The sequence below is a fragment of the Pempheris klunzingeri genome, chromosome 11 (assembly GCF_042242105.1).
Source record: "Pempheris klunzingeri isolate RE-2024b chromosome 11, fPemKlu1.hap1, whole genome shotgun sequence".
In the NCBI taxonomy this organism is placed as follows: domain Eukaryota; kingdom Metazoa; phylum Chordata; class Actinopteri; order Acropomatiformes; family Pempheridae; genus Pempheris; species Pempheris klunzingeri.
The window spans coordinates 21,166,236-21,187,554 of record NC_092022.1 but is presented as its reverse complement, the minus strand read 5'-3'; the positions used below and the strand labels follow the sequence as shown (position 1 = coordinate 21,187,554).

The following is a 21,319-nucleotide window of genomic DNA, read 5'->3' as shown; positions in this document are numbered from 1 at the left end:
ACCTCAGTGGAAAGCTTTAAATATGTTGATACTCCAAGGATCCAGTTTGTTCCAGAAATGGTTGCATAAGCTGCGTACTTAGAAAGATTTGGTCTGCTTAGTCTTCTTTTCCCACACAGTTTAACCGTGAACTAATCGAGTATGATACACGGAGGGGTGGGGGGTGGGTGAGTTGACAGACTGAGCTAGCTCTGGCCTCTGTTTATGTGGGACAATTCGAGTGTGGCCAAGTCAACAGGTGGTGTCAGATTAGTTGATCCTGAGGCGAGAATGAGTGAGAGAGGAAGAGAGGAGGGTAAATCTAACACTGCCGCTGCCATCAGTATAGGGATACCAGAGCTTAATCACAGAGCCATCAAACAGCTGCTGCTACTTCCTCTCTGAAGCTGAACTGCCCGCAAAGCTTTAAATCAACTCAGCAGAATCTGTCATGTTTAAAAAAAAGTTTGGTAAAAGCATCTTACATACACTTAACTTTTAACCACACAGCATGGCTGCAAGGGTGGTGATGTTGGTCTGTTGGTCCACCACTTTGGCCCAGACTGATTCAATTAACTGCTGGATTGATTGCCATATGATTTTGTACAGACATTCATGGTCCCTAGAGGATGATCCCCTAACTTGTCCTCTAGCACCACCATGAGGTTGCCATTTTCATTTTTTCAGCAATTTGATCGTAGTGAAATTTGGAGCAGATACCAGTGGTGTTTGGTCAAGATCTTCTCCAATGAAATATCTCAGCATCTACCACATGGATTGGCCACACCAGAGGTACTGCTCTAGGAATGTCGGTATGTCTGTCTGGTGTTTACCACTTTGGTCCAAACTGAGCTATGGATGGACCGAAATGACATTCATGGTAACCAGAGGATGAATCATAAAGACTTTGGGAAGCCGCTTATTTTTCCCCTACCACCTGCATGAGGTTAATAATTGTTTTTAGAGTGAAATTTCTCAACAACTATTTGATGTATTGTAATAAAATTTGATACATATATTTATGTCTCCCAGAAGATGAATTATAATAACTTTATACCTTAACTTTTCTAATCTAGAGCCATCATCGGGTCCAAATATTAATCAGTCCAACGCTTTGGGTTTAGGACCAAATACTTGCAAAACCAATGACATTGCCAGCCTGAGCTGCACTTTGTGTAAAGTTTGAATTAGCAAGCATGCTAAACTACGATGGTGAACATGTTAAAAGTCATGCCTTCTAAACATCAGCTTGTAGCATTCAGTCTTATTACAATGTGGCAAAAATACACTGTTGTCTGTGCAGAACATTGTGGAAATCATTTAAAGTAATTCGAAGTCACTTTGAATGTCACTTAAATGATGCAGAGACACATGTATCCATACATTTAATATCTTTGGTAACTTGAAGTATATCTGGGATTCTATAGTGTAACTACTGTATGGAAAAAAAAAAAAAAAAAATGAAGAGCCTGACAGGTTTTGTGCTTTGAATTACTGCAGATGAAGCTCAAGTTGATCTTTGTCTTGAGGTGCCCCTGTGGTGCAGTGTCAGCTTAATGTGAGGGCACCTCACATGCCTGATCCCTCTGAGCTCCCCAGTGTGAAGAAAAGCAGACATCTTAAGTGACACAGCAGCGCTTTCAAAGGCTCTCTTTCTGTTATAAATAAACCGGACGGGGCTGGCCAAGCCGGAGCTGCTCTTCCCTTCCGAGCTGCCACCAGTCTCCACACCTCGCCTGTCAGCTGTCGTCTGGGGGAGCTGGAGTTGGCCCCTCAGTTCCCTCCTCCCGGCAGGTCACTCTCTCAGAAATGTTACCGGAAGCACACATGCTATTTATAGGCCTTCGAATTACTCTCACCGTGTTTATGTTTGATGTGACATGCAGTTTGGCTGAGACAGGACTTTGGTTCCATTTTCCTGGTTATATTTGTCATTTTTCACACTTCACACACCATCTTTTATCATTTTGCTATCTTTTTTTGCCTTCGCTGTAAGTTAAACATTTAGCTCTCACTTGTTTTCACCATTAGAGCAGAAACATTCATTGGGATATTTTCCTCACAATAAAAGCACCAGTAGCTTTTAGAGCTAAACTTCAAATCCAGTAAACTGGACTTTCCCACTAACTACAGAGCCCTATTAAAACACAATGGGCTCATTCCTGGCTAAAAACAGTCGGCTGATAACTTTGTGCCTTGTAACAAGGTGTGTTCCTAGTGTTTCTGTTCATGTGGGCTGCCGTGTGTTTGCACGTGCACGCGCACATTTCTTAATACCTACATGTGTAAATAAGGGGGCGGTTTCAGAGCTTTTGTTCATTGATGGTGGGGGCCTTCGAGTTCTTCCACTGGATGAGCTGCAGACATGATTCTAGGTGGTCTGTTGACGCAGGGTCCTGCCGGGGCCCCTGCTGGGGTGATAATTGAAAAGACTGAGCTTCTGAGGGTGTCAACTGGTCCTTCACGCCAAGGGACGTTTTGGCGGAATGTGGTCACGCTTTATTATCCCACCCATAGTGAAAATGTAATACAGTATAGCTTTTAAAAAAACACTTTCAGCTACTTGTAAAGTAGCCCAAAGAATATTATTTTGAAGATATCCATGCTGAAGCAGAACAAATGCACCTCTGGCAATTTTACAGCGAGATGAACTCCTCCTCTGTCTTTCTTTCAAGCTACTAAAATTACAAAAGAGACATAAATGAGAGGACTCATGAGGCTTTGCTCTACTGCTCTTTAAACAAATCTCTGGTCTTGTGATTGTGCTATCATTGAGGCTGAAAAAAAGCCCATCAGAGATGGCATTTCAGTTTGCATTAGGCCGGGGTGTCTTGTTTCACAGCCCGTTTACGATCTCTGCTCTCCGTCTGGCCGTTGTGTCGCCAGGCTGTAACCTTTGGCCTGGAATACATTATGGTGACTCACCCCCAGTTTGCAAAATTGTGCTATTTGGGGCTGATTCAAACAGAAATACCACACGTGAAATAAGTGACTTTAAACCTGACAAAGTTTTATTTGGTGCATCAGGAGAATCTTGATTTGGAAGTACTTTTCTGTGACAATTTCAACTTGTGGGAAATGTAATTGTATAGCAAATGCCCAACATTAAATACACCAAGCATGCAAAAGTCAAATCCAAGGCTTGTTTTAATTGGGTTTGGTATTACCTCACATTGCAACCTGCCGGTTTTGCAAGCATGTACAGCTGCACACGTGTGTGCATGGTAGGGATTCATTAGTTCACCCTTCTGGTCCTTTGATCCCAGCAGCAGAGCGAAGCTCAGCAAAGCTCACCGACAAATTGCATTTCGTTTTTGTAATTTAATTGTCGCTCTGCAGACATCCTTTTCTCACCCTGTATAGTTGCACCACACACACAAGTCCGCACAGGCTGGGTGCTTATTTTGACATGCCTCCCTAAACAGTGAGTGTTGGTATAAAGGGAGAGGAGTGTGTGAGGCTGTGTGGCAGATGTTGACTAGCTGGAGGCACTGCTTTCTTTCCATGGGGAATTTTTGAATCTGGTTGTTCCTCACTTGGAAGGAAGGGGCAGACAAAAAACACACAGACAATCTTTTTATCAGACTGTTGAATTAGTTTGATCACGTCAAGGAGTTGCGGGAATGATTTCACATGCATAGTGACAGATGTGGTTTACATTGCCATGGTTTCAATGTTTACCAAACCAAGGGGAACTCCAGCGAATGTGGTTATTAATCAGATTAATTACCTCAAACGATGCCACTTTAGCCAGTGTTTGTTGCGGCTGAAGACTACAAAATACAAAGTAATCTGATGGTGTGGAGTTAGAAATAATTGAGCTCTCCAGAGCTCCTCTGCAACCTGCTTCTTATCTTTGCTTGAGGCTAGTGGCTTGAAGCTACATTAACTGCTACTACTATAACACCCCTGAATCTCCAACCGAACTGTTGGCGGTCGAAATGCATTGTGGGTAACGTAAGGATTGTGTGGAATAAAAAAAGATAATGTCTTTGGTTCTGCTGCATTGATTCTGATCTTCTAAGCGGACCTTTTTAAGCTGTACATCATGAGACTGACAATGTTATAGGAGTGCAGCGCTAAAGTGATGGAGTACTCCTTTAACTTCTCCTCTAAAGTCTTTTAGTTGGGTCTTTAAAATATGTACCAGAGGGAAAAAAAAGGATATTGCCCCTCTGTGCCCTTGCAGGTACCTGTTAATATATTCAGTGGGAGAGTCCAATAGGAGAATATATCTGAAAAGGCATCATGCGTGTCAAGAAAGAGTGGGTTCCACTGCCTATTTCCAGTGGGAGACCGAGCCTATTGTAAAATGCATGGCATGACCATTGTGTGGGAGAAAAAAATGAATGACCTGGGGGAAGATGGTGAGGCAGGCACTCAAAGCATGTGTTCAAAAATGCGGACTTATCCTTCACTTTTTACTCTCTGGCAAGTCCCCTTTTCTGAGAAAATTCCTCGCGTTTGTTGCACCCACAGTATTAGTCATGGCACACGTTGAGAAGACAATCCATGCGTGTTGTCAAACAGTGTTTGTCTGTTGAATGAAGAACCTCCTTCCACTTCCTCCCTGTCCAATCACTTTGGATTAAACCCTGTAGAAATGTCAAAGAGCTGCAGAGAGCAGAAGGGCCTCACTCATCGGGCCCTTTATGCAGCAGGGGCCCAGGCAAAGGTTTAGTGTCAGAAGTGGCAGTTTGTCAATTCACCCGCCACTCCAAGCAAGAGTTCAACGCATAGGAAACTCAGCGTCTCTCACACAAACACACTCAATGCTGCCCTCCTGCCCCAATTTTGTTGTCAAAATTCTGAAGCCGTTTGTGTTTCCTGTACTTGCTAGTGTGTGGAGAGGGAACATTTCTCCTGGGCTTATCCTTTTTTTCTCTCTCTCTTTCATCACGCTTTTACAACACAAGACCAAGCACATAAGTTAGCATTCTTAGAGCTCCAAAACATGCTGTGGTCAGCCAGAAGCATCATTTTCTCGAAATTGTGCAGTGGGAGTTATTTTTATATTCTCTCAGAAATGAGGGATGGCACAAGGAGTTTGCAATTTAATATCCTGAGCTTTGGGCATCTAGATGTCTGTGTGTACACATGTGCACAGAATGTATTTTTACATTATCAAGGTGCTGTAATGGATCTGATTTAATGCAACCCTGCTAAAACCCCTGCACCTACTCTACAGATAGCAGTGGGTCACGTAAAGGGAGTGCTGGGCCTCGGTCCTTGCTGGTGCCTGGTAGTGCTTAGTGGGCTTCGTCTTTTCAGCGTACTCTACCTAAAGAGAAGAGTATGTGTCGAGCTTTCATCCACTTAATGCTCTCTGCAATTTACATTCCATTCCTGTTTAGTACATGCTGCTACTTCAAGTCTAAGCAGATATTGTTAGTATTTAAGAGGGAGAGAGTAAAAGGGGTGGGCGGTTAGGGAGGGATAGGGGGTCAAGGAGGTTGGGAATTCATCTTGCGAAGCTTTTCTGCGAGTGCCTGCGCACTGCTTGCATGAAAGGTCACAGCTCGGTGTATGAATCAATTGATTGGAATGAGCAATACGGCGTGCTGCCTTTTTCAGCTTTCATCTTTGTATGTTTCCCTATCACACGCTCTGGTGGGGACAAAAGCCGATAAGTAGTGCGAGCTCCGGAGATGCTTTAAATTCTAAACTTTTGCTGCAGCCATCAGAAAACACCATTACAAAGACTCATCTTAGGGAGTCAACTCTGGTGAGACTCTTGTCTAGTATGAGCTTGGTCCAGCTTCGTCTCTTCTGTAACACATTGGCTATGCCTTTTAGTTGTTTCTCACAGAATGTCCTGCAGCTGCATCAGTGGGTTTATTAGCAGAGTGGGCGAATCGAGTTCCCCTGAAGAATTCTTCTCACACTGCCTCTGACAGGCTTTGGCCGTCACAGAGATATAACCAGGACGGGAATGCAGTAGTGGGGGTTTATAATAGGGTCTGTCTGTCGGTACATGTGTGTATGAGAGTGTGGGTATGTGTTTGCATGTGCTACCACACGTCAGTGCAATTCCAGCGGATTTGGATGTTTTAATCCATAACACACAAACTATTTGGCCATTTTCAAAGAATACTATAGTATTTAATCTCACTTAATGTTCACTTGGTTGCATAAACTTCCAGTATCTCCAAAAGTGTAACACATCACACCACAGTGGATATTTAGTCCCTTTTAAGTTACTGTTCGTGTGCATCTGGTAATGTAGCTGTTGGTGCGTCACGGAAAGCGCCAACATTAGAGGTGAACAGCAAGAAACAAAGCTACAATATCCCTCATATCCTTCACAAAGCCTATGCATGCATATTATTTGTCTTCTGGGTTTGATTTCCTGAAGAAATTGCTTGCGGAAATGTTTCATAACTGAATCTGAAATTGGAGGCTTACAGGATAACTCTGGTGATATTTTGTATTTTTATTCTTATCAACAGAAGACCAAAACCATCAATGAGCAGATCCTACAAACACATCCTGTCCGATAAACCTAATGCTCCATTGTTTCCTTTGCATTAGAAGACATATTATTTCATTCCAAGAAATATGGAGGAAAAAACAAGTAGAATATTTTTCACTCATCATTAATGGGCAAAGCTCCATGGCATCTTACTGTGCATTAGCCCTGTGGGGAACTTTGCAGAGGATTTACTCTCCTAACAAATTGTGAGGGATTTCAAATGTTTCATCTATGTTATGGTCTTAAAATCTATGAACTAGTCTGTAGTTACCACACCATTGTCTCTATAATGACACTGAAAATGTCATGATAAAACATTGAACTTAGCCGTACCTAATTAAGAGAACAGGACAGAAACAAGATAACAGAAACAATGGATAATGGACCCCGCCATTCTTAGGGATAATTTATGAAACATTTGCTCTTCTGGTCTTACAAATAAAAGCTGCAGAGAACCGGGAGACTTTGAATGGGTGTAATCTGTTTCCTATCCATTTCAGGAAAACAAAGAAGCATGCAAATCTGATTGGCTGTTAATGGTCAGTGACTGTGAAATGAGGGTTAAATGGGCTTGCAGTATAAATGCTCATGTTGTGGAGTCAGCCTTTGTTGAAGTGGAGGTGACAGTACATCTCCAGCTGCAAGATTCAACGACAGCTGACGGTCGTGCCCTCTTGAAAGGATCTTGGCTCAGTTATTTTAATCTGACCAATAGTTTTCCAAAATGTTCTGCTTCTGTCCCATGGCTCATCAGTTATTCACGGAACAAAAATGCAATTATGTCCCTTGTTCCTGCTAAACAACAGCTGGGCAAACTTCAGGCCTGTCCACAGGCGGCTGTAGAGTTTCACCTGTCACTCATTATCCATCGATTCTGTTGTACCGTTTTTCTAGAGCTGCTACTACTTCATGTCGCAAGGCAAACATTGGGCATTGTGAGCCGAGTAATTCATAAGTAAACAGTGGAATTCCTTTTGGCTGGAATGTGCGTGCTTGTCCGTGCGTCAAGTCTGCGTATGGTATTTATGTACATGTGAGTGAACATGTGCGTGCCCTCTTTTTTCCAAGCATATACCTGGTTGCCATAAGTCCCTCTGGAAATTGCAACAAGTTACTAGAGTGAGGAGAGTTTCTGAGGCCGGTGTCCTCTGGGTAGGGTGGAGTTCAAAGAATTACAGTCGGTCAAGACTTATCTCGAGGGAGAGATAACTCTAACACAACAGACGTGTCTCAACTCCTAGGTTGAGAGTAAAGGTCGCAGTAGCTGTTTTAACAGCTAGCAGTAGCATAGTGAGAAAGCAAATTCATATGTAGTTCCCAACTCTCCCTACAGTGAGGCCGCATCGGCGTTCTCAAACAAGTGCGGCTTCGCATGGTTGCTTAAAGATCAGGTGCAAATATGAACTCGTCCATCGAAGGTCACTCTGTTAGTTTGTGGTGGTTTTTGCCCAGATGGCATCCAACATGTCCAGATGATACCCTATCCCAAGGGAGTGGGAAGCAGGAGATGATCACACTGATGGTTGGCTGGTCGGCACCACTGAAAAGAATTTGGTTAGTCAGCAGTTTCCTTTTGAAAATGGCCCGGGATTGTTGTGTTAAGGGTGTTCAGTCAGGGGAGAGAGGATTTGGGGGGATAGATCTAGTTATTTATTAGCTGGAGCCATTTAAATGGGAAAACTACCATGACAGAGTTGGGTGGAAATAGGAACTGGCGGGCCATGCCAACTGGAAATGCCAGGGGTGGCATCATGCCAGGGTCGTATCTAAACTTATAGCCGGAGTCTGGGCAGTCTGGATCCTGAGATGGTGAGAGCAGAGATAATAAACCCACACTGTGTTCAGTCAGGCTGGCACAGTGAACTTTATCAAGATGATCAGATATGAGAACAGCTGGCTAAGCTTTGTGTCTCCTCATTTAGAATGTGTATGGGTCCATCAGGTGTAACTTTGACAAGAGGCACTTCTGTCTCTTTAGTCTTGTGATTTTTAAGTGGTTTTGTCGAGGATTACATTTGATGTTGAGTGGCAAAGGTTTTTTATTTTTAAACTAGTGCTGGTACTATACCTGAATTTTGGTTCCATTTCCAGTTTGACACTTTCCCTCTTCTACTTGTTTGTTGGTCACCACTGTGGTACACACTAATGTATTTCAGTAACTATGGGTTGGGTTGAAATAAAATTTTGTGCTGACATTGGCATTAAACTCCAGACTTGTTTCCTTTACCAAAAGAGGCCATATTTCTCAAACACTAAATGTCGTCTCAAAACAAGTAGTAACATTTCCTGAATAAAACAACTTAAAATTTAAACCAGAATCACAGAATAGGTTAAGGAATGTAGAAATCTTAGCTAGTACCTTAACACCAGCAGTTTTCAATACTTTGCTCTAGTGTATATTTCAGCTGGTACCAGAAAAGCTTTAAGGTTTGATCTCCAGCCCTAGTGATGTGCACGCTCAGAGTTGCAGGCTGATTTTACCTTACCGTGGCTCAGGGCTAGATGCTGCATTTTCATTTTTCACTGCTATCCTTCAGTTACACCCCTGCTATTGTTCCTTTCTTATAATGTGCTGAATGACATGATGATCATAGATTCTGAAGCAACCTTGCCTCTGAGGTGCTGCATTTATTTGAGCTGTTTTTACTGCTGCTGGAGGTGACATAATGTTTCCGTGATTGACTCCTTCCTTATTCCAGAGTGGAGAGCTGGCTGTAAAAGACTAGTTGCGGTATGCTTTTTTTTTTTTACCTAGCGGGGACGGAGTTTAAAGCATACTTAAGCAGATTTGTGTCATCTAGTCATTCTGATCTCAGCTCGCCTCTGGCTTTCAGAGTTTTGTGGAGACTGTGTGTGCATGTGTTATTGTTTGCTTCTGTGTGTATTCATATGTAGGTCATTGCAGTCAGCTGTGAATATTGGTCGCCAACCTCCACCGTTGAAATTAAAGAAACATGCAACAGCAAATACTCATGATTTCTTTGGCCTTTTTTGCAGTGAAAGAACTCCAAGCCTTGAAAGAGCTTTGTTTATACTGGTGTCATGAACTTCTATTTGCATGCCAGCTCTTGCAAAGACCTCTAAGAGATAATAAATTGTAAAAGTAAACACATAACAATGCCTCGCTTCCGGTCTCTGCTTTTGTTTTCCCTCCACCCTTCCAGGGTCCATGTATAGCTCTGGGTGTAACCTTTCTCCACGGAGACTTCAACCCCTATAAATCTCTCTGTGTCTGCCGCAGGTAACTCAAGCCTCCAAGGTGTGGGGAGAGGTCCCCCTGCCAGAGGACTTGGAGGCGGAGAAAGATGTCCAGGCGTCTCAGAGCCTACTGGACGACGACGAGGACTTTGCTGCTGACGAAGCTTCAGGAGGTGGGTTTGATAGGAGGCTGGATGGCTGCAAAACCACACGAACAGCTGCCCTTAATTCTTGGGAGATGTTTTTCATTATGCATTCCTCAGATTGCTAGCCCATCCCAAAACTGAAAGTGTTGTAATGTTGCTCAGAGACACATACTAAAATACTTATTTTGATGACTTCATATGAAGGCTTACTTCCAGGATTCATGCATATCAAGAGGATTTTAACACTCCAACAGATCATCTGTTCTCCATGTTAGACGAGTGAACTAATTGTGTATTTCCCGCAGTCTTGAACCTGCACATTGACCATATGCCTTTGTCTATACTTTTGTTTGTGTCCAAAGACTTGCCCAGTGGAGAGGATGATGGAAGCACACCATGGCCACCAGTCTCTGAGAGCACAAGTAAGGGACCAAAACAATCTAGTGAATCTAACTTTTCTCTGTGGCAGATTTTGTTTGTGTTTGGTAGATCACTCAGCCCTGCAAAGCTCCCCCATCTGTGACTCTTAGTTCAGTGGCTACATGCAGCGTTTTTGTGCGCGCGTGTGTGTGTGTGTGTGTGTGTGCGTGTGCGTGCATGATGTCTCTCAGTGCCTGAATGATGATGCCTTCACATCCTGCTGCACCCTCTCCTCCTCCTCCTCCTCCTCTCTTGCCAGCGTGCCAGAGTCTGGTCATAACACACGGTTTCAGCTTTGTCTTTGAGACATAAACATCTCCTCTCCTCTTTCATCTTTTGAACCAGCGGCAGAGGTGACAGCACAATAAGATACATGAAAGCACGACGAACAATAAAAGCCGAAGTAGAGCACCTCTGTTTTACGTTCCATTCACCCCTACGCCTTTTTCAGCCCCTTTATTTTTTTGTAGGCTTGAAAAGGTTTTATATGCAGGCACCCCACTATATCACATCGCATAGTAGCTGGGGGGAAATATGTTTATATAACGCATTCAACTTTGCATGATGGGTCTAACTCTTTAATCATACTTGTGGTTTGCTGCTGCTTTATGTGCTTCTCTTCTTAGTCCATTTTTCATGTTTTTGCCATCCCTAGATTTCTTTTTATTGCAGACAGCCAAACAACTAAGAGTTACTGTCAGTTGACTTTTTCACTGAATGTGTCTGCATGATACCAAGGACGCCTTAAGACTATCAGCTGGTAATAGCTGAGTGGATAGACCAATGCTATATAAATCCAACTTCACATGACGGCATGTTGTCCTATTTTCAATTGGTACATCCCTCCAGAGAATGTGTTTTCTAATGGTTTATTTTTTTCTGTGTATGAGAAAGTGCAGTTTCAACATTCACATCATTATACCTAGAATTTTTTTTCCCCCTGTAGGAAAATGCATCTACCAAAGCAGATAAATCTTAATATTCTGAGAGGTCAGATCATTTCTCTTCTTAATAAAGACAAAGAGTTAGTCAGGTTAGAGGAGCTGATTACATCATGGCGGAGTAATTGTTTTGGTAGCTGACATCAGAGCTGCGGCATATAGCATCATGTGTCTTGCTCACGCAAATAGCTCTGCTGTGAGGCCCTGCTGAATTTAGGTGGTCAAGGGAGCCAGAGGAGTTTTGACTGCCCAGCTGACATTAATGCGTATGGTGTTGACAGCATGTGATTGTGACAGTTTTGTAAGGTGTAACTGAAGGTTGGGCCAGTTTTTAGCAGCGCCTTGATGAAGACAATATTTGGTTAATATTGACAAAGACTGATTGATTTAAGCACAGTAGTGACAAATGTGTATTGTTTCCTGTCAGCGCAGCCTTGAGGATAATTTCAGTGCAGTTGGAAGTTTAATGCCAAAGTGTGTTTTTGGTGCACTTACCCTCAGGACAGAGTCAGTTTGGCAGACACGAATGTACAAAAAGATTTTGTCATAGAATACAAAGCCGGCTTGTGCTTTGTTGACAGCACAGGATGGGGAAATATTTTCTGTTAACATGCTCACACTCTAGCCTAGGTTTATTTCTTCCGTTTCCATAAACTTCTCATCTTCTCTGCTGCATAAAGGTCAGTGTTGCTTTAATGTGGCAATTAAATAGGTTGAGACTATGCAGTACTTTTTTATGTGTTGTCTTATCTCAAAAGTGGCCAGGCATTTGCATTCTGCTCAGTATGATCACGGTGCTATGATTAGAGGAGGCAGGCTCTTTCCATATATAGATCTGAGCATGACAGCAATGGGAAGGAAATTCGGTTTCCTGTGCTGAATGCTGAATACTTTTCTGAGTGTCTCTGTCCTGTTGTCCAGTCCAGACTGTTCACCCAAGCCTCTGCCTTCCTTCCCCCTCCACCGCTTTAAAGCGAGAGACGTGGGTGCCACAGTTGCCCACATTACGCCTTGTATCCTGTTGTGTTGAAATTTGCAGATGGTAAAGGAATTCCCATTTCCTGATGTCTCAGCCTCGTGCACTGATGCTGTGAAACAACGTCTGGAGCCTAAACGGTCGTTGAGGTGAAGTTTTTTTGGACTTCTTTTGTCCATTGTTGTTCTTTGTCCCCCTCTAATCATAGTCTGCGATCTTCTCTGGAGATATGAAGGTTGCGTCCCATGTCCTCCTGACCTTTTCGTCTTGACCCACATACTCAGCTCCCCAAAGAGATCTCTGGGAGACAAAATCCAGCTCATCTAATCTGTGAGAGCCTTTTCTTGTTCTACAGGCCCCATTACAGTCATTCCCATTGCGCCAAGGATTTTAGCAACTTTGTTTAGAAACCAAAGAAACAAAGGTTAGCATGTCCACTTAGTAATGGCGCTGATGTTGGTTAGGGTCTGCTGGGGTTAGGCTCTTCCCAGAGCTAATTTTGGATAAAAAGCTTGAGAATTCATATCTCTAGACCAGTGGTTCCCAAAGTGGGTGCAATGAACGTCACCCTGTAGGATCAGCATGACTTGTTCATACGATATTGTGGTTTTTTTTTTTTTAATGTTTCACAGCATTAAAAAATAATCACTTTATTAAAAACCTTGTTTAATAGCCTAAAGAGTAAAGTTCCGGCTAACGACAAGACGTGTCATGATTATTAGTTGTCATAGTAACACAGCACCCTTTGCATCACCGACAAAAAAAATTTCTACAAAGCAATTTAGAAAAGTTTGGGAACCACTGCTACAAGTTTAATCTAACAGAAATCATTTAAACATTAAATGCTGCTTATTTGGCCAGAACCAGAGCTAGACTAAATATTTAAATTGTGATCAAATGTAGCAGAGAAAAGAACTTTTCCTCTGTTTCTTGTAGTCAAATAAAGTATAATTAAGTATATAATTCCGCAAACTGTATTTGATTTACTTAGTGCTCCGTGATATGTTGATTTGAGATGAAACGTGTAGCCCTGTAATGTCGCAGTTAATTCAGGAGAGGGATGAGCGGTGAGACGTGTTCTGTGTTTAGTCTTCAGAGATGATTGGCTTAAACTTGAGGGTCAGGCTGTCCTTGATCCACTGCGACATGAGTAAAGGCTGACTCACCGACAGGTTGCTGCATTCTTGTGTAGCCTCAGCTGGTTCTGCGTCTAATCACATCAATTACTAGTGGGTGCTTGCTGAGAAAACACAATCCAGGTTGCTATTCTTCTGTTATCTCTAGAGGAGAACAGATGTTGCAGCATAAGTGGACAATACATCAGGGTAATGTAGCCTGTCTGTCAGTTTGGCCCGGGCAGTGGACAGGCTGCGGCCAGGCCACCCACTCAGTATTTCTGCCTTTTTCATGGGGAGTTTGTGGGATTTCAGTGGCACTGCCAATGTGTGTGTTTGTGTGAGTGTGTGTGTGTGTGTGTGTGTCCCTGTGCGTCATATACTCTTGGGTAGTTACACAGTGGGACGAGTGCTGGCAGCTGCAGTTATTTTGGTGAGGTCTTTGTTGTTGCACTGATGGGGGCCCTCAAGGTGGTCACACACTGACCCTGGAGTACAGGAGAAACTTGCCCCACTTTATAATCAGACAGCTTACTCGCTTTTGTGGACGAGGCAGTTGCGATAGAGCAGACAAAACACGTAGGCTGTGTTGTGAAGGACGTGACGTTTATCTGAACTGCTAGCCACTGAAAGAAAGCCTCCATGCACAAACATTTTTCAGTGCGACTGTGTACTCAGAGTGGCCAACGCTCTGAGGGACTCCTGCTGATTGGTCACTGACTCGAGCTGTATTACTGCACCTAGCCCCATGATGCTGCACTCTGTTGTACCAATAACAAATGCGTTGCCTTGGAGAAGTAGCTTGTGCCGCTCCTCTTTAGGAGAGAGATGTTGAGGGTTTCATTGAAAGAGAGCGTGTGCGGCTGTTTGAATGATCTCATTTTCCTCACGGCGGCGTCAAGGACAGGCATGTAACTGATACATGTGGTTATTTTTGGTGAGCTTCATTATAAATCTCTGCCGCAACAGAAGAGGAGGGATACCTTAAATTGGACAAAAATAGAAAAGAAAATGGTTTGTTGTGTTACAAAGCAAAGATTGGAATTGAACTTGTGGTTATTGGCAGGGCGTTCATTGTGCTGCAGTTTTCCCAGATCTCAGAGTTTATTTGGATAAAGTTCCACAGTTGATCAGTGGCTTCCTGGTTAAACATGAGAGAGTATCCGTATCAAATAATACCTCTCCTGGGATTTGTTAAACTGTTAACTCTTTTTTTTCTTCTGTATAATACAGTCAGTACACTGGCTTACTTTCCTTTGTTTCGATCAGTGTGATCACGGCCTGATCAGCACATAAAAGAGTGGAGAGTAATAATAAAGGTGTTGCCCCCTTATCTCTCGCTCTCACTCCCGTTGTGCCTCTGACAAGGATCACAGCATATCTGCAGGCTTTGAAGTAGCGGATATTTCATTAGCTTTAATTAGTCTGGGTCACTATTCTTGAGGGGGAGTCCTCTGATGGTTTGGGCAGGGCAAGTTTTCTGTCAACTGTTTCCTTGGTAGACTTTAAATTATTTTGTCCAGTTGCAGTATTCAGTTCTGCCGCTTCATTTAGCTGTTCTCTACCCGACTGTGGCACCAGGAACCAGCAGGCACCATCGGTCTAAAAGCAAGACTGTACACCAACCTTTTGTGAGTCTCCTCTCCTCTGAATGAGATGCCACAACTACAGTAATGGTGTGCCAGAAAGCATGTGTTGTTTTGTATGTGCAGCTGTAAAACAGCTGGATCCAGCACAGTCACTTGATAATGAAGAAACTGTTGTTTACTGCTCGCTGTAGAGTTTAATGGGGCAGAATTGTACAGAATCCACATTGGAGTATTAAATCCATCTTGTTAGCACAGTTCAAGTGAATAAAAATTTAAAAACATCAAAATCAAATCTGTATTTGTCCACAAGATAATAAAGTCCCCTTTTTTTATTGAAAGATAGTGAACACATACTCAGAAAACTTGTATTGTAAATCCAACCTTTGCACAAGGATCCCTCTCCTCAAACCCATCTGTGTCTCAAAGCGGCCGAGAGGCCTCCTCAGTCGACATTTCAGTACCCCACAGTGTAACTGCATCCAAAACTCTGGAAGAATGAGTCACCACAAAACAGAACATGGTCATTGTTGCCCGTGCCAGTGCAGAGGGCTTAACTTTTGGTCAAAAAATGGTTTTAAGGGTGTTCAGTTCTTTCCATTTAGGAGGGGAAAACAGGAAGCAGCTCCTCCCTGCATGGCTGCAAAGCCCCAGGGTGGATTTGTGTGGGACAGCAGAAATGTGAGGAGCCGGCGTGTGGAAGTGTGTGTTTGGTTCGTAGGATATCCTCTTTGTTCTGTTGGACCGAAGAGGAGTCATTTCTAACGAAATGCCCCCTGACATTTTCTCCTTGACACTTTCATGCAAACAGACCTCCTTGTGTGTTTCCAGGCAGACACTGCTTGGACTCATTAGTCAACAAAAACCACAGGACCCATTGTCTCATTCAGCATGACTGTCCACAGCATGAGGATGGTAATGATTAGTGGGGACTGGTGATCATGCCAGAACAGAATTGTTGTTGACATATCTAGCTTCTCATAAAACTGCAATGACAACTTTACTTTTATTTCTTGCTGATATCTTGGCTGGTTTTCTATGTTTATTTCACTGATAACAGCTTTGAATATTCAATTTGCTGTATCTTCCTCTAATTTCCTGTTTCAGTTAGTTAATCTCTTATGGCATTTCTCTTTCTGATGGTCACTTTCTCTTTTCTCTCCTCACTTCCAATCATCTCCTTTCTAACTTTCCTGAAACATTAACCTCTCTCCACCTGCCTGGCTAACTCGATCCTCTTCCCTGGTCCTCGTGTTGCTTTTCTCGTTTGTTCCTTGACCTCTGGCTCCCGTTTGTGCCCCGTCGACCTCTGCGTCACGTTTTTTTCCCCCCTGTCTTTGGCTCATTGCTCCTTGCACCCTGCCATAGCACACTGGTTGGACTCTTCATATCTGGGGAACATACAGAGCCCGGTCGAACCCTACTACAGTAAGTCCTCAAGCACTTGTTTCTTTTCTATGCTGCAGTTTCTCTCCTCTCTTGTCTTTGGCACACTCTACTGTCACCTGCTCCGCTCAGTTATGCACTCTCATTTCCAAACACTCTCAGATAACATTCCAAGGAAGACTCAGCTTGGGCATGCAGTGTTTCAGTCTAGCGAGTCTGTTTTTCCAAGCGTCTTGCAGGCGTCTCCCAGTGTTTTCCGAAGCCAGTGGAAAATGATGGGGTTATTCCATCGAGTAATAGAGTTCATCTCACTCGAATGACAACACTTGCATTTCCAGTTGAGAACATCTTCTTAAAGATATGATGGAATTACATTACAGTGGAACTGTTCATCTGCGAGGACAGCCAGCACTTGCAAAAATGTGTTCCACAATTTAATCTGAAAAGTGCTTTTGGTAACATCAACCACATGCAGATGGCTCATCCCAGTGATCCAAACCAGCTGTTTCACAGAAGCACTGCAACATGGGTAGAAAAAAGATTATAGCTTTTTTTTTTTTTTTAATACACAGTGGTGGGTTTTGATGCTGTACATTGCAAGCTGTGGGGGAGCACAACAGGGCATGATTAAGAGTGAGGCCAGAAGTTATTCCCAAGAATTCCCCAGAGGGCAATGAGTGGACTTGGAGACGGAGTTGTTTGGCAAGCCACCAGCAAAAGGGTTAAGTAGCAGGGGTCCTGTCTGAAAGAGTTAAACCGAGGAAGAGGCGGCAGGCATAAGAATATATTACACTGAGGGAGAGAGAAAGCTTTAGAAAGACATAAAGTTGAGGGAGAGAGGAAAAGCCCGTGGAGGGGAAAAAATCATGTATTATTGAAGATTTTTGATGAGGCAGTGAGGTTTGGGCCTTGTTCTTTTAGATTCCGCCTCTCACTCACCCTGTCTCCAAATGGCTCGGGTGGCGCTGCCGTGGGCGCTGCCTTGGGGGTTGAAGGTCAAGCCCAATGCGGCTAGGCTTTAAAGGCCAGGCTGGGCTCACTGCTCAATCAAGTCTTTGTCTTCTGCATAGGCCTCTATGTGTTCAGAGGGGGCCCATTGCACAAAGCTGCCACAGTTCTGCTGAACAGCTTTAATAGCTAAATAAGTTTGTGAATTAAGAGTGTGGAATGCTATTTTTTTTTTTTTTCATCCCCCCCGTCATATCTACACTCTTTGACGGTTTCATCACTCTTGATGGTAGCAGTGCTTGGCGTGGAGATGACCCCCCTCCCCCCCAGCTGGCAACAGCGAGCGATGCACAAGAGAATGGATCTTGGAGTAAAAGAGCCGCTCGTTAGCAGCAGGGCACAACCCGGCACTCTAATCAAAGGATCTGAGGCGGCGGCAGTCCCACACTCGCCAGTCTGTAACGTCAAAGCGGCAAGCTCAGAGAGAGTTGGGGCTACGAGCTGCTGTTGACCTGGCGGCGAGTACCCACTCAAGTGATTAGATTATATGCGGGTCAAATAAGGCGCTTTGATGACTAACTTTGATGTTGCCTGTCTTCTGGTTCCATATTCAGGCCTAACAATTATTCCTACAAGTCTGACGGTAACAGCCTGCAAAGCTGCAAAGCAAGCACTCAGGCACCCTGCCAGGCTGTGCAAAAGCCTGCAGTTCTGTTGTTACATGTTCACCTCACTGCGTGTTTTCATAGGCAGGGCTCAGTTTACTTTGTCATAAATGAGGCTTTTCCTCACCAGGAATGGGATGCTGCGTGTAAGAAAATAGAGTTTAGCAGTGTGAGAGAGGACAGCTGTTTACCAGCCAAAGCACAGGCAGCGGAGCATAAGGCAGCAAGGTTTCCCGCAGGCCTTCAACGCAGAGAACACACTGCCTGAGTGCAAGACACAAAATCTTTAACTTTTAATTAAGTAGCTCCTGGCGAGCATGAGAAATGTCTGCAGTCAGTGTCCACATGTCTAGTGATATGTAATTATTAAAGGAAGGGAAAGGGGGGAAATGATATACACAAAGAGTGTTGGTATTCTCTCTGCTCTCTGTATATGTGTGGCAGATTTATTGTTTTTTGCACGTATTTGGGCATGTATGTTTATAACTAGACGCTCAGCAGATGCCTACTTAGAACATTACTTTTTACTTTTGGCATGGCAAGTAACATTTGACTGCAAGAAACAGTACAAATATTGACTTCCTCCCTAAACCCACACTGCCAGTCTGAAATCAGAGGCTGGCAGGCCTGTCCTAACAAAGTGTTGGCAGGAGTGTGAGAACGGGGCACCCTGCGGGCCTGGGCTATTTTAAGTTTCATAGGCTAAGCCTGTGACATTGGAATTATAATAAGACATCTGACATTTTGGTTGATAATAAGGTAGTCATATAGCTCATCAAGATGTTTTATACAGGTAGTTATATATAGAATTTGACAATGTTTCAAAAGTCTATCTATAACTGGAGTGGGAAAATTAATTAGCTGAGTTAATCCTTCTTTTGGCAAAGCTCTATGCAAGCTTGGGATGTCAAAATCAGAATGCTCAATAGTCAACACTACTCTGGAAACAGTTGATCCTATAAAATGCCAAACTTTTGTTGTGTGGAGTTGAAAATGGCACTAATATGCAAGATGATGTGTGCCATAGAAAGCTCTAGTTGCAATATTAATGTGTGAACCTTCCATCCAATTATTTTGAATGGTAGACACAATAGAGTTAATGCAACTGGCTGCTTACCAATGCATCATGATAGATGATAGATTACATAACATTTCTTACCTACTTGAAATGAAACCATTTGCATCTTCTGCACATGATCAGATGGTAGGGTCGGGCCCTTTCGAGCAGTTTTCTGGGTTCTTACTCAAGAACACTTAATCAGAGACAATGGATAAGCGTGTAAGGTTTTGAAAATGAATCAGTTTGCCTGAAAAATGTAGGATTACACTGATTGGATTACATCATTTCACCTTGCAGTTCAAGCAAGTTAAAACAAAGGAAACCAACTGCTGCTTCTGTATGATTTATGTCTGAATATGGAGTGGATCACATTCAACCAGCTGACCTATATGTTTAATGACCAGTAAAACCAGCTAGCGTAGCCTCTCTGTAGGCCATTGATATACCCGCTGCTGCAGCCCCCTCCACTGCTCTCTGTCTGCTTCCCTGATGTGTTTGACTTGGTGCATGTGGAGGGAATGTTGAGGCCCCCTTCCAGAGTCATTCACAGAGGATTTTCTTCTTCTTCCTCTGCAGTCGCTGGCACAGTAGTGATGCTGACTCAAACTCCCACGTACTTTCCAGCTCTCTGATAGCGTCGGCGTTCAATCAGGAGATTTGGTGGAAACCCGTGGCCATGCTATTCTGGCCGACATCCACGTACCGTGTGTTTGAATGTTTGCATTGATTAGATTTCAGACGGTCCACTCAGTTCTGTCTCTGCAACAAAGCGGCTTCATCAGCTTCTTTCCTCCACTATTTGTGACTTTGTTGGATACGGGTGTCCATCTCCACAACCCGCAGGAAGTCTTGATATTATAATTTCATGGTTATATTTGAGTATGTGTCAGCGTGCGTCTCTTGTTAGGGCATATGTGTGGTGAAATGCTGCAGTGGTCTGTTTTAGCACAGACCCAACCACAATTGAGATATGGAAATAGACGCCATAATTTGTATGTTGCTCTTACTGAAGCCACAATCATGCTCTAAAGTTTTTACTCTCTGAAACATTCAACCAAAAGCTTTCCTAGAGGAAATGATTCCCAAACATTATCCCATATCACATTGTCTTTAAATAAAAATTAAAAGCTTCAATCTGGCTTATAAAATCTAAACCCAGCAACAGAAGGACACCAATGCTGAGCTTGTGGTCGCTGTCTGATATCGTGCGGTTCAGCTGACAGACAAATTCTCCTCCTTCTCTCTAGTTTATTACAGAGCTCTTGTCAACTTCACCGACTCCCTGGTCTACAGCCCCGAGCTTGAAGACATCTTCTCACCAGCCTTTTATGAGATCTCTGAAGCAGTGGTGGACACGGTATGTTTTATTCTTATTGCATAAACTCAAATGAATAGTAGTCATGTTCAGTAGCCTGAGGCTACCATATAAGGTCCAGGCACGTTATTTATAACCTTTCTGATCTAAGTATGTGTGACCTTATGTCTGAAAATAAGGCCGAGGCTTGTTTATTTCAACATGACCGCGTCTGGTTTTCCCTCCACAGCTGGAGTCAGAGTACAACAGGATTCCAGGTGTCCAGACAGTCAGCGTGGTCATCATTAAGTAAGAACACAAATCCTTTAAATCACACCTTATGACAACTAAAGTAGATACCCTGCAGCTGTGTGCTGCTGCTGCTGCTGCTGCCTGTGTGTCCTATTCTAGCCAGGTGATATTTCTTTCCCTTTTTCCAAACTGCACAAGGCCAACAGTGTAGGCCTGTAGTCAGTAATTCATCAGCAGTGAGTAATTCCACTGAGGGACATCGAAAGAGAGGAACCTTACCTCTAAAGAGTTTCCTGTACTCCACTCAGTCTGCATCCTTACCAGGCCTTTCTTGCTCCTCGTAGGAAGATGATAAGAGAGGATGGCGTGGACGTATTTGTGGAGTTGGACGTGGGTTCAGACTACAACAGCAACGAGGAACAGATCCGCAGCGTGCTGTACAACGTGGTGAAGGAGGGAGCCATTGCTTCCTATGTGACGTCAGTCCAGGGCTTTCAGTTCAGACGGCTTGGGGAAGGTAAGACTTCGACAAAGAGGAACGCCACTTAACACAGCCGTGAAGTGACCAACTCTTTTTACGCACAAGTTTGCTGTATGTTTACAGCAAATTAAGGTCCACCAGAGTGGGAGGCAGTGTCCTTAACATTTCCCTCTGGTTTCTAGCTGAACCTCTGCCTCCAGTGGAGCCTATAGCAGTGCCAGGTTTGTACTGTGCCATGCTGGCTGCATGGTGACTGAGCCGACTGTACTGTAGAAACCTAGGACGACTGTAGTGCCTTTAGAAAGAACAGTCGAGCATTTCCTTCCGTGTGATGTTGCGATTTTTCGATGAACTTTACTTTCACATGTACAAGCAATGGTCATGTGGTCTGAGGAATGTT

At 43.5% G+C, this 21,319-nt stretch overlaps 1 protein-coding gene across 1 annotated transcript in view; it reads left to right on the top strand.

The window, feature by feature from the left end:
* Positions 1-21,319, top strand: part of hspg2 (heparan sulfate proteoglycan 2) — an 88,831-nt gene that overhangs the window by 18,133 nt on the left and 49,379 nt on the right. Inside the window, exons 2-8 of the mRNA XM_070839043.1 lie at positions 9,693-9,822; positions 10,158-10,217; positions 16,202-16,261; positions 20,140-20,249; positions 20,437-20,495; positions 20,783-20,955; positions 21,102-21,140. Of these exons, the coding sequence (XP_070695144.1) occupies positions 9,693-9,822; positions 10,158-10,217; positions 16,202-16,261; positions 20,140-20,249; positions 20,437-20,495; positions 20,783-20,955; positions 21,102-21,140 (631 nt within the window). The remainder of the gene's footprint in view (positions 1-9,692; positions 9,823-10,157; positions 10,218-16,201; positions 16,262-20,139; positions 20,250-20,436; positions 20,496-20,782; positions 20,956-21,101; positions 21,141-21,319) is intronic.